The 13834-nt window shown below is 38.2% G+C and overlaps 1 protein-coding gene across 1 annotated transcript in view; it reads left to right on the forward strand.

Annotated features, from left to right (window-relative positions):
* The window catches only part of LOC140244289 (glycerophosphodiester phosphodiesterase domain-containing protein 5-like), a 71766-nt gene that overhangs the window by 54608 nt on the left and 3324 nt on the right, over positions 1-13834 (forward strand). The window contains exons 13-14 of the mRNA XM_072323935.1: positions 3418-3565; positions 12086-12171. Of these exons, the coding sequence (XP_072180036.1) occupies positions 3418-3565; positions 12086-12171 (234 nt within the window). The remainder of the gene's footprint in view (positions 1-3417; positions 3566-12085; positions 12172-13834) is intronic.

The raw sequence follows: 13834 nt of genomic DNA on the forward strand, positions 1-13834 counted from the left end.
CTTCTTGGAGTTCTTTCTTTGTATTTCCGTGAAATCCTTCTTTAAGAGGACGCCAATTGAATCTTTTCGTTTGGAAGCGAGTCAAATGGCATTGCCGTTGAAACCCTTCATGTCAATGATGGTTATTGAAGGGGAGGGGTTGCTATCGAAAGATTTTTTCTCATATAGATTCGTTAATCTGAAACATAACCGCTGCGAGAATTAACCATTGATGAATTTCATGCGCATGTTCCATATTTATAACATTACGTGTGTTACGTCCGGGTCAGTGCCTCTCTCTAACCAAACAGCGTGAAAATAGTGTTGCCAGGTAGGCCTGATATGTATCACAATATTTGTCTTGAGGTATCCAACTGCGTGATGAGGTCAAAGTTCCTTCTTTTTGTCTCTGCGTCTTTCTTACCGGCTCCACAACTCCAGGTCATTTTAGGCTCATAATAAGCAGTTGTTCTTCACAATTCGTCGTCTTTTCTCATTTAACCGTTTGTCATTTATACTTCTGCATTTTGAGCGTTGTTCATGTTCAACGCACAATAAGCAATATACATGATATGATACCATACCGTATGCCCCCCCCCCCCCAAAAAAAAAAAAAATTACAACGGGGCCCTCCGCAAAGATATCTTTAAAGAAATTGCATCAATCTAAATACAAATTCAGGGTATGAAACTATAACTCATTGCCCACATCTTACAGAAAACCCCGTTCGATTTGCTTCAGTGGTCAAAGAGAAATACGAAATTTTGTAGAGGATGTCCGGTATCTCTTCCCTCCAAGTTCTAATATTCACACACAAGAGCATTGAATTGCTAAAATTGGAAGAATCAGACTCATGACACGCTTTACAACAATCCGCATTTCTCTGTGACCGCTTAACCAAATCGAACGGGGATTTCTGCAAAATAGAGCTAAAATGTTATATTTTAAAATTGACTCTGAAGCAGCATTAACAAATTTAATCATATTGGATGTTATCAATGCGAAAATCTGATTGTATTTTTTTTTGAGACATACTGCAGTATGTCCCCCCAAAAAATACAATCAGATTTTCGAATTGATAACACCCAATAAGATCAACCTCTCTAAGTGCTACTTCAGGATCTTAAAATGTAACATCTTAGCTCTATTTTGCAGAAAACCCCATTCAATTTGGTTAAGCGGTCCCAGAGAAATGTAGATTGTTGTAAAGCATGTCATGAGTCTGATTCTTCCATTTTTAGCAATTCAATGCTCTTGTGTGTGAATAATAGACAGAACTTTGAGGGAAGAGATTCCCGACATCCTCTACAAAATTCCTCATTTCTCTTTGACCACTGAAGCAAATCAAATGGGGTTTTCTGTAAGATGTGGGCAATGAGTTATAGTTTCATACCCTGAATTTGTATTTAGATTGATTCACTATTTTTAAAGATATCATTGCGGAGGGTATTTTTTTTTTTTTTTTTTTTTTTTTGGGGGGGGGGAACACACTGTATAATATGTATGTTTGTTTTTAATATGCTGTCAGGCTGAAGCAATAATGACGAAGAGTTAACTTTTATCTTCGTTGGCCAATATATAGCAACAGCAGCAGCAAATGACCGACAGGATTGTGCCGTTAAAAGAATTAACAAAAAATAATAATAAAAAGATAAAAATATATTGATATGACATTTCCAAAGTGAGCAGGAAATTGCCTTGTATATATGATTTTACATGTCATGTCATAAATATTCTCACTGTACAGTCCAGTCACGAAAACCGCGAGAAGTGGAAAATATCTAAAACTATATATAGTATGAGACATAATGTTTGTATACCCTGGTATCACCCCTTGGTCTCCATAAAAATAAAAATAAAAACACGGCTCGAAACACTCTAAATGAACTTACACTTCGTGCATGGTAATTCATCGTACCGTGTTATAAAGCTGTCGAAGCACACTCAAGCAAGAACGATACTACCACTTGATGCTTCTATTCATTCGTCTCCTTTCTTGACTGTGCGCACCACTTAGCTCCCCTTTTCTTGATCCCAACGGTTCAGCGAAGTAATAATGGCGAAAGCTTCGGGCAGTCACCCCGGCTCAAAGAAGTCTTAAAGAGGATGTTTTTGCTAGTAACAATTATTTGGAGTTATAGACACTCTGACATCCGCGTCAGAACTGACCCGGAAAGGGTCCGTTGGGGTCACACCCCGTTCCGGGTCAGAAATGACAAGGAATGCCGGGGCGGGGTCAGATATGACCCAATTCAGAGTCATGAATTGGGTCAGGGTGACCACATTCCGAGTCTTCATGACCAAATTCCAAGTCATTTTTGACCCGGAACGGGGTGTGACCCCAACGAACCCGGGTCCGGGTCAGTTCTGACCCGGATTTTTTTAGAGTGGAAAATCGGGAAAAAAAAAAGTCTTCCGTGATGTAATACCCTTTACCGTGTCGTTTGAATGTTCTCCCCCGTTGGCTTCCACTGGTCGCATTGGTAGAGTTTCTCCAACTGAGGTGCTTTCTTTGAAAATTGAATGAGTTTAAAGACCGCCGCACACTTTAAGACTTTCGGTCGCACGACTGACAGATTTTGGATCCAGAATAAATCACATTAGCCTCAGAATAAACATACTTCTTTATTTCAGATCCGAAATCGTGCGGCCGATAGTCGTATAGTGTGCGGCGGACTTTAGATTCCCTTCATCAGAAAGTGTAAGCCTTGCTGCATTCTAAAGTATAAAAGCGCATTTTCAAACTTTTTGTCACCTCTTTTTCCTTATCACTGATTTGTACACTTTGAGATTCAGTTTCGTAGCAATAAAACAGCAATGACCCATGTTAGTCACTGTCCTTGTTAACCATTAAAGTAAACGTGGATAACTTAAGTTTGAGTAATTGCGCCGACATGGGCTTAACTATCTTTGTTTCAACTTCTCTGCGAATGAGGCACCATTTTCTACACCATGTTTGGTCGCCCCGCTTGCTCATTGTCCGATGATGAGTTTGTTCTTGTTGTTGTTTGTTTGTTTTATTTTATTTTGTTTTGATTTATTTTGTTTTCTTTTGTTTTGTTTTTTGCAAGGATGAACTTGTAAAAAAAAAAAGATTTTAACATTCTATTTACTGATTAACTGGAATCTGGCATATTGTTACCGATAATAACGAATTTCACCGCCTGGCCACCTCTAAGGTTGAGTCTTTCTTCAATGTTCATTAACTTGTTTATTTTATGTCCAATTTTGATGAAACATCAACAACTGCATGCCTACTCATAATGATGACTCTTTCCAGCCAATTAAAATAGTTAAACAGTTAAACATGGAGTAAATTATTGCTCCAATCGATAATAACGTTTAAAATGTTATGTACACTGTACGAAGTTCACCACCAAGTAACTTTAAACAAGATTGTTTTTTTGAAACTCCTTCCCTTTTTCTTGTTTTCCTCAGGGAAAATACGGAGCAAAACGTCAGTACGAATGTATGGACCGTGAACGAACCATGGCTGTTCCAATATTATTGGTGCGCTGGCGCAGGCTCAGTGACGACGTCATCAGTCCAAACAATCAGTGGGCAGAACCTGTTGATATGGCAACTGGTGAGTGGACCAATCAGCAGAGAGACCACTGGACGTCCTTTGCTGTTTCCGTTTACTCATTTGTTTCTCTTCTTTTCTTTCGGTATAGTATACTCAGCATGTGAGCCTTTTAGAAAGACGGTTTACAATGTCTGTTTCTATGTTTGATATGATGTTTGCATTGTTGAATTTTTAATGTAATTTGTTAATATATATTTTTCTGTTAGTGCGTGTGTGTGTGTGTGAAATGGTTATTGTATAGCGCGTATATGGCACAATGATTTGTAATATGCGATGTAGAAGCCCAACTGTTATAATAATTTTTCAAGAAAAGCACTTCGCGTTTTATGTAGGACCATTTACTCGAATGTTTAACCTTGGATTGATTTGTGGTGTTTTTTTTTTCTTGTAAATAACGCCCATTAAAAATGCAATATCATAAGCTCCAACTGATTTCTCAAGTTGTTGGAAATGATCTGCCGTTAACGCAAAGTACATCCGTCTTTTTATCTGCATACAACCTTGTGGGGTGCTTCCAGAAGGAGCAACAACAGCAATTTCAGATGACTGAAATAAGGTTGAGAGATGAATCAATTATTTTGTCTAACTTTACGGACAAAACTTATTTCTGGAAACGTCATTGGGAATGTCAAGGAATCAGTCCTTTCAAGAAAAAGCACACACACAAAAAGGCATGTATTGCAAGCTATGTCTCTGCTGGTTCTGAAAAGTTTCGTTTCGGAGAAGAATCTGCAATTGACGCTAATATCTTTGGCTATCATCATTTGGTGAAATCGCCTCATTTATACCCCTTTCAGGTAATCGTGGATGCGGATAATAGGAGCACTAAGTCGTAAAATTTTGATTTCATGAACGGGAGAGGAGTAAAAAAGTGCGCATTATTTTGATGCTGCTATTATCCGCATTATTGCAGCATGAGGAGTTGATCGAGAATACATGAACGCGTTTTACGACTTAAAGTGCATGGAAACCTTGAAGTGACAACAGAGCGGAAACCCTCAACAATAATAACAAGAAAAATATGAAGCTTTATGTAACATGATGAGTCTAATGACTAGCTGCTGCTCATTACGGAGAGTAGCTGATGAGATGAAGATGCAGACGCTTTCTATAGCTATGTTTAACGACAATCATCAGTGATTGCCACTCGGTGCGATACCACCTGCTGACGAGGACGTCAATGTTCCTGACCTCCTCCTTCGCTGATTGCCTTTTTCAGAATCCGCTTATGAAGATTTAGAAGCGACCTCCTGTGATTTTCTAATCGTCATATACTATGTTAAAAAAAACAACAACTTACAATATCATATATCTCTTTTCTTTAAGGAATTCGTAGAATTGTCTTTTTGGTAGTAAAAATATCATGTAAATAATTAAAAGGGTTATTGACAACGTATAGTCTCGTTCTGTTAAGGCGCTGCGGACTACATTAATTCCTTTTTATTTTCACATAGAAATTTGTATTCACAATTGAAGTGTCTATTTGTAAAAGGGACTAGATCCACTTTTACTACTTTGGAGAAAAATTGGTTTGTTTGTGAGAATTTGTACACAAGTGTATGGAAAATCAAAATCTAATTTTGCGATAATTTCTATTCAGACGGTTGTCTGGAGATGAAATTTTCAGTGTAACTAACTCAAATGGAATTCTGTGCGGTGATGCTAATAACTAAATTTTCATCAAAAATGGATCTAGCCCCTTTTGCAAATAAGCTCTTCAATTATAAATATCAACCTTCAAGCACAAAAATCATTCTACATGATACACACATATTATAAACTATACGATTTAACAGACAGCTACAAACAGTCTCAATAGTATGAATGAAATTCGAGTTGCTTTGGGGTATAAAACATTTGGTTTTTGCTGACATGTATCCATAGGTCATCTTTGCCTGCTATTGTAAATTGTTAAGATTAATTTATCGTTCATGAGTATAGGCAGTTGTGTGAAACTTGTGCACATTTTGACTCATTTGGCAAAATGTGATAGGATTGTAGACATTTTATTTGCGCGTCAATCATCATCAAACGAACAGAAAGCAAGCGGACTTGGATTCGTCAAAACTGCAATATTGAGCCATTTATGGAACCAATCGTTGCGCCTTCAGTATGATGATTGTATAATACTTGCCTTGTGCCAACCAATTAAAGTGCAATTTGGCGTTTCGGACATCGTGGGAGATGCAGTTTTGACGGACAGCTCGTTCCGGAAGAGCATCAGTATTGGTCTGTCACTTTTGATGAGGTTGATTTTCCTTTTGTCAAATACTCCTCTACAAGGCCATGGAAGCCAATTAATTCTATTTCCATTTGTTTTCTTCTTCCTTGTAGTCGTAGTTGTTGTTGTTATTGTTGTTTTTGTTTATTTGTTTCCCTATACGTGTTTGCGTTTCATGTTTTTGTGTGTTATACTGTTGCAGTTTTTTTTATTAATCTAATTAGCAAGAACTCTTCATTTTTTTTTATCCTCCTACTCCTATCCACCCCTCTCTTTTTATCTATAATATAATTTCTCTCCTATCTCTCTCTCTCTCTATCTATCTCACCATCTATTGCTATTAATCTTTCATAATTTCTAACTCTATTTGTTTTTTTAGGACATTCATTTTCCTTTTCACGCATACGATCTTCTCCCACTTTTGATGAGGTTCTATTTTCCTGTTTTTGTGTTTCATGTTTTTGTGTGTAATACGGTCGCTGCTTTTTTATCAATCTAATTTTCAAGAACTTTTCATTCTTTATCCTCCTCCAGTCCACCCATCTGTCTCTATCTATAATATATATAACTCTGTCTATCTCTCTATCTATCCATCTCACCCTCTATTGGTAGTAATCTGTCCTAATTTTTAACTCTATTTGGATTTTTTTTTTTCAGAACATTAATTTCCCTTTTCACGCATACGTTCTTCACAGTCCATCAGTGGTTCGACCGTTTCACGGAGAGGGAACATCTCCAGAGAATATTATATTCCCTTCTCCCTAGCTCAGCTGCCTGTAAGAATATATGCCAGACAAGTATCCCTCGCTCCTCCGGCAATTTTGACTTTTGGATAATCAATCCCGCCAATTGCATTTCACCTTTACTTCCAGTATAATAAGAAGTTTCGGATTAGATCGACTGCGTGTATACAATTGTTAACCTGAAGGTTTCCAGGTTTCCACTATTCCCCCGGGCCTAATTTGATTCATTAGTACCAATGTTATGATAAGCACTGATCAAATTTTCGTTTGCGCTAGGTTGCCCCCGAGACCTTGACACAGGAACCTCTCTAGAAATTGGTTAGCCAGCACGAAATCTTAATGGAACAGAGAATACGGTAAACTCAATTAACACCATACGCATCCATGCATGTACAGGCATGCACGCACGCACACGCACACATACTTGGAATCACATACAATGTATCTAAAAAAAAAAAAAGGCAGGTTGAAAGTTTTGTAAATGAAAGTCCGTTAAGTCAACTTCACACGTTTTTCTATTACTATGTAGTCAGAGTAGCTATATGTGTACGTACGGCCATATGGCAGTTCATTAAAAAAAAATGCAAATTGCAAAAAAAAAAGTAAAAGTGACTCTTTGATTTACACTGTCCGAACTCAGAGGACTATGAGGAGAAATATATGATTATAATATATATATATATATATATATATATATATATATATATATATATATATATATAATAGTAATAATAATGATGATGATGATAGTGATAGCAATAATAATGATAATAATAGTAGACTAAAATAATAACAGTGGCTAAAGTGCACAGGTCCACGTCCTTGCGGTGCTCATGGCGCTTCAACAGGATGTACAAACATGACAGCAGAGAAGAAAATGGCAAACAACAAGCAAACACATACCAGATAAAATATTATAGAAGTATATATACGCACATATATATGCACATATGCGTGTGTGTTTGTATATCATTAGATTATGTATATGTCTATAATATGCAGGGCTCCACACTGGCGGGTCACTAAACTTTCAAAAAGCGTATCTTTCGGTGGCGCGATCGGGCAACCTAGACGATGTTTCTTTTATTCAGTGCCGCTGCATGCATTTCTTTTTCAAGTCACCTAAATTTCAAACTCAGTGATTGTAGTGTTTTGTTATGGTTTATGTTAGTAAAAATGTTATCATAGTATCATGAGTTGTGATTGGTTGAATTGGTATCACGTGACATTTATGACTCCCGTTCAAACGTTCTGTTACCATACATAGGGGATCAATGTCATCAACACACCTGAGATGTTATTTTGATAAACGGTGTGTGATCTGTGTGCAGTATTTCAAGTTGCGTACTCTATGATATCTTCTTGTCCAGTTGATGGAAAACAACAGCTTAATCACAAAAGGTTTATCAATATATCAGGGAAGAGACTGCGACGATTTTTGTTTAAAAAAGAAATATGCTGAACATATATTCTTATCTATTTCTTGAACTTTTCTTTCAACTCAGTGTGTTTTTAGTATTGTGAAAGGAAAAGAGAGATGATAACAAAGCACAAGAGCTCTCGCGTATTTTTGTTTCGGGGAGGGGGGGGGGAATCATGTTTATTTTTTTAAGGCGAAGTTTAACATTGTCCACTGCAATGAAACATGCATTTCCCCAATTTTCTTTCTTTTTTTCCTCTCTCTCTCTATTTCAAGGCCATAGTAGCCCAATAACAAATCCATCATTTGTGATAGATTTACGCAGATGTAAAAAGACGTATGTTCGTATGACAATAGATAACAGTGAAAAGTGAAAACAGTCGGCGACGTGATTATTCGGGACAACACGACGCTTCTGACGAGTCGTAAACTCGATCATCCCTGTATAAGCTTGACGAATCCCATGGTCATCTCCAAAAGACATGGTCAGTCAGTTATACTTCCAATATTTCCATTTCAGCCGGTTGGGAGGTAGCACAATTACTCCTAACGAAGGCGGCGGGGAACTAATTTCCGATCTCACACCCCTGACGTGCAAGGCCAATTATTTTTCACACGTCAGAGTTACTCAAGGACCGCCTTTTCCCAATGCTAAATAAATGCAGCTTGCATCTATTTCGAAACGATCTGGACTAGGATATAGTATACGAAAACAAAATAAACCAATAAAAAAAAACCCGCTCAACTCAAAGTTTGCATTATTTTCACTCGAACGTGACAGGACATGTTAATAAATACATTTTGAGGAGCTGGTGTGTGTGGCATGTCAGCCTGTAGCACAGAAGAGTTTAGTATTGAAACATTCGTAGTCTTCACTTCAGTTTTATGAAAAAAGTGCCCTCTACATATCGATTCTGTATGTTGAAAGTTTATATTGTTCGGAATAATAAACACCGCGCCCAATAAAATAGTCGAAGCGCCAAAGTATCAGCTCACTTTCTACCCAAACAATGCAAATAATGATGAAAGTCAAACGCTTTGGTGAGATTCATAATCTGTGATTATAGCGACGACATGATACAGAGTCGTACAGAATTACTGTTCCAACGATATGATACAGAATGTTACACCAACACTTTGTCGCTCTTATTTCTACCTTCTGATTTAATTCATTCTTCATACGACGCGCAGGACCGCAAGTATTATCATATAGGCTATGTATATGATTACTCATATCTATAGCCACGGGAAGAACACGTACAACTTGTATTATCACAGATTTGCAGTGATGATTAAGCCTGTTCGCTCTTTGACGCACACCCACCCATTATGATTATGATCATGAGATTTAAAAGATACAACCCATGACATGGTCATAATTCTGCATGCCGTGTCGCTTTTTTTCTTTACAGATATACCGGAATTCGACCTTTATGATATGTGATTATGACCATAAAATGAAGTACAGTGTCTATTCAAGCGCTTAATCTTTACCAAACCGTGCTGGCTGTGCAATGAATGGGACCAAAAAAAAAAAAACAGGAAGTAAACCACCAGAGTAACAACAATGAAGGGATTATCAGATTAAACTGAAATTAAATATGCCTCATTAACACATTCTGTCCATAATTAATGCCAACTTTCAAAGCAGTAGCGCTATTCTTTCAAAAGTTATTAGAGTTGAAAGTAAAGAGGTGTGGACAAGGTTTTTCAGAAAAGAAAAAGGGATTCTAAAGGCACACCTAATCACACTATTCTACCAAAAATGTTCGAGATAAAGTGCTAAAAAAACACACACTTTCCTGCCTGTTTTATGATACCAAATTTTAGCATAATATAAAAGAAGACCCGCTCTTTCAGAAAATATGAAAAAGTCAAGTTTGGCTAGGTTGACCCATTTCACTTATTTTCAGTCCTCATGCAAAATCAGTGTGTGCGACTTTATGTTCGTTTTGAGGTGCACGGTCACATATGGCCATGAGATCGTACCTTATGTCTCTCTGCAGACACTCTCTCATATGGCCATGAGATCGTACCTTCTGTCTCTCTGCAGACACTCTCTCATATGGCCATGAGATCGTACCTTCTGTCTCTCTGCAGACACTCTCCCCATTATGGCCATGAGATCGTACCTTCTGTCTCTCTGCAGACACTCTCTCATATGGCCATGAGATCGTACCTTATGTCTCTCTGCAGACACTCTCTCATATGGCCATGATATCGTATCTTCTGTCTCTCTGCAGACACTCTCTCATATGACCATGAGATCGTACCTTCTGTCTCTCTGCAGACACTCTCTCATATGGCCATGAGATCGTACCTTCTGTCTCTCTGCAGACATTCTCTCATATGGCCATGAGGTGGTACCTTCTGTCTCTCTGCAGACACTCTCTCATATGGCCATGAGATCGTACCTTCTGTCTCTCTGCAGACACTCTCTCATATGGCCATGAGATTGTACCTTCTGTCTCTCTGCAGACACTCTCTCATATGTGACCCTGCACCTCAAAACAAGCAAAAAGTCGTTAAGACCATATTCTGAAAGAGCAGACTTTAAGCTTTAAAATGATGTATAACTTAAATCAAATGGACTCTCCTAACCTATCTAAATATTGGAAAGAAAGCACAAACTCAGGAAAAGTGTGAACTGAGAAAAGAGGCTCTGAAGTACAGTGTCTATTCAAGCGCTTAATCTTTACCAAACCTTGCTGGCTGTGCAATGAATGGGACTCAAAAAAAAAAAAAAAAAACAGGAAGTAAACCACCAGAGTAACAACAATGAAGGGATTATCAGATTAAACTGAAATTGAATATGCCTCATTAACACATTCTGTCCATAATTAATGCCAACTTTCAAAGCAGTAGCACTATTCTTTCAAAAGTTATTAGAGTTGAAAGTAAAGAGTGTGGGCAAGGTTTTTCAGAAAAGAAAAAGGGATTCTAAAGGCACACCTAATCACACTATTCTACCAAAAATGTTCGAGATAAACTGCTAAAAAACACACTTTCCTGCCTGTTTTATGATACCAAATTTTAGCATAATATAAAAGAAGACCCGCTCTTTCAGAAAATATGAAAAAGGTCAAGTTTGGCTAGGTTTCAGTCCTCATGCAAAGTCAGTGTGTGCGACTTTATGTTCGTTTTGAGGTGCACGGTCACATATGGCCATGAGATCGTACCTTATGTCTCTCTGCAGACACTCTCTCATATTGCCATGAGATCGTACCTTCTGTCTCTCTGCAGGCACTCTCTCATATGGCCATGAGATCGTACCTTCTGTCTCTCTGCAGACACTCTCTCATAATTATGGCCATGAGATCGTACCTTCTGTCTCTCTGCAGACACTCTCTCATATGGCCATGAGATCGTACCTTCTGTCTCTCTGCAGACACTCTCTCATATGACCATGAGATCGTACCTTCTGTCTCTCTGCAGACACTCTCTCATATGGCCATGAGATCGTACCTTCTGTCTCTCTGCAGACACTCTCTCATATGGCCATGAGATCGTACCTTCTGTCTCTCTGCAGACACTCTCTCATATGACCATGAGATCGTACCTTCTGTCTCTCTGCAGACACTCTCTCATATGGCCATGAGATCGTACCTTCTGTCTCTCTGCAGACACTCTCTCATATGGCCATGAGATCGTACCTTATGTCTCTCTGCAGACACTCTCTCATATGACCATGAGATCGTACCTTCTGTCTCTCTGCAGACACTCTCATATGGCCATGAGATCGTACCTTCTGTCTCTCTGCAGACACTCGCTCGTTATGATAATGACCATAAGATCTGCAGCGATACTGTGTGGTTTTTTTTTTTTCCGCAGACACCATCTGATTACATTACCATAAGATCTACAATGATATTGCACATCCTGTCTCTCTGCAGACACCCACCCATTATGATGAGGAAATATAAGATCTGCAGTGATACTATACCTCTTATATCTGTGCAGACACCCACCCATTCTAATGACCATAAGATCTACAATTATATCGTTTGATTTTGCCTGTGCAGACGCCCACCTATAACATGACCATTAGATCTATTATGTGATTTTGTCTCGGCAGACGCCCACCCATTACATGACCATAAGATCTACAATGATATTATATGATTTTGTCTCGGCAGACGCCCACCCATTACATGATCATGTGGATTCTCTTCGACGTCGCCTCGCTCATCTGGGTCATTGTCGTCTTCATCATCCAGATCAGGTAAGACTCACTTCCAGCCTTTTCAGTTTAACGTTGTCAGACTTCGGAAGTGGCGCGCGAAAAGCGACTAAATTAATGAGAACGTTGTTACTGTCCCCATTACATAGAAGTATAAAGAATCTTCCATATTTTTGAGGGGTCACGACGGGATGATCCTATATATGTTCCCGAGAAAGGGGTAGAGTATGTATCTGACAGTTTTAGGAGTCTTACTGATCTGAAGGTCCCAAAAGACACTGTATGCTCCTTGCTGAAAGATTAAGTTCGTCATTCATACTAAACAACAGTTAGCCACTCTTTTGTCACTTTTCACACCTACGTCAGTCATATCTATGTATACTCAAAATGACCGATTATACTGGACTAATTTCATCCGTATTCCTAAACCATCAAGTTTATTCTTGTGAGATTTGCCCGAATCAGCAACTCCATTGCGTATTTACTGGCGTGGCTGCTTCTCATTGTAACTGTGCCTCAGTGTCACTCTCAGCCACTATCTTTCAGAAATGTATTTATTACGCGATGACGTCATGATGGCTGCGTTTTAATGTTCTTTTCATAACCGTACGAAAAATCAGCCTGCCTCTGATGAAAATGGTAACCTGTATATGCATAGGATGCTCTTGTAATCATCTTGTCACAGTGCAAATTTTCGAGACGTGTCGTCACATGTTGGATTTAGATCCCGAATTATGTGACTGCTGATAGTCATCCTTCAAGACAGGAGCGGCGGAACGTGGGGATGGGGTCTAGAAAAAAAAAATAAAAAAATGGAAAAGAGGATATTGACCCTTAACTCCCTCCCTCATCCTGTAAAACGTTCCGCGGCCCCTGTAAGTAGCAGTCGCGTCTCGTGTCTGCTCTATTGACGAAGTCGAACCCGTAAATTTCACAGAATGTATCTGAAACGTAAAACTGTTCGTATTTTTAAAGTGCAGTTGTAAACGTAATCGTAACAATATCAAACATTTGATAAATAAGGTCATCGTTCTGAAGACCAGTGAGACTATTCACTTTAACTTACTGTTGTTGATATTGGCTGCTTGTCGCAAATTTGCAAAATGTACATGTAATTACTTTTTGTTTAGTTTGAATCATTTCTTGTTAGGGGAGAGTGTTGAATTTATGTTCGAATTTCGCTACGTTTAAGTCGATACGAAAGTTATCATTTCGATACGCTGACAGTGCTTCATGCAGTAATTCAAGAGAGTTGAAGCAGAATTCGCATCCCAGACTCGCAATTTATATATCTTATGTCTCTCCAAACATCTTGAAATGTAATCACAACTTAAAGGGATAATATAGTTTTGGTTGAGATGGGGCTTCAGGTTTCCAACCTTTTTGTGAGATGATAAGAAACCTCTTATGAAATATGAACGAGCGTACAATTCAAATTAAAAATACAATTACTAATTATCTCGCAGAAAAAAAAAATAAATCTGAATCCCCCATCTCAACCAAAACTATACCATCCCTTTAAAATATTTGCTCATGGCTTAGCGCATGCAAACAGCTATAACGTAATGTGATGTAGATATTTTTTGGATTAGTCTTTACAAATTAATTAATGCAATGCGAGAATATAAACATTTAGAAAAAAAATGGTAGGCCAAGGTAGTTTTTGAACTTATGCTGCTAGGCATAAAAAAAAGGAAAAAAAGAA

Source organism: Diadema setosum, chromosome 21 (genome assembly GCF_964275005.1).
Source record: "Diadema setosum chromosome 21, eeDiaSeto1, whole genome shotgun sequence".
In the NCBI taxonomy this organism is placed as follows: Eukaryota; Metazoa; Echinodermata; class Echinoidea; order Diadematoida; family Diadematidae; genus Diadema; species Diadema setosum.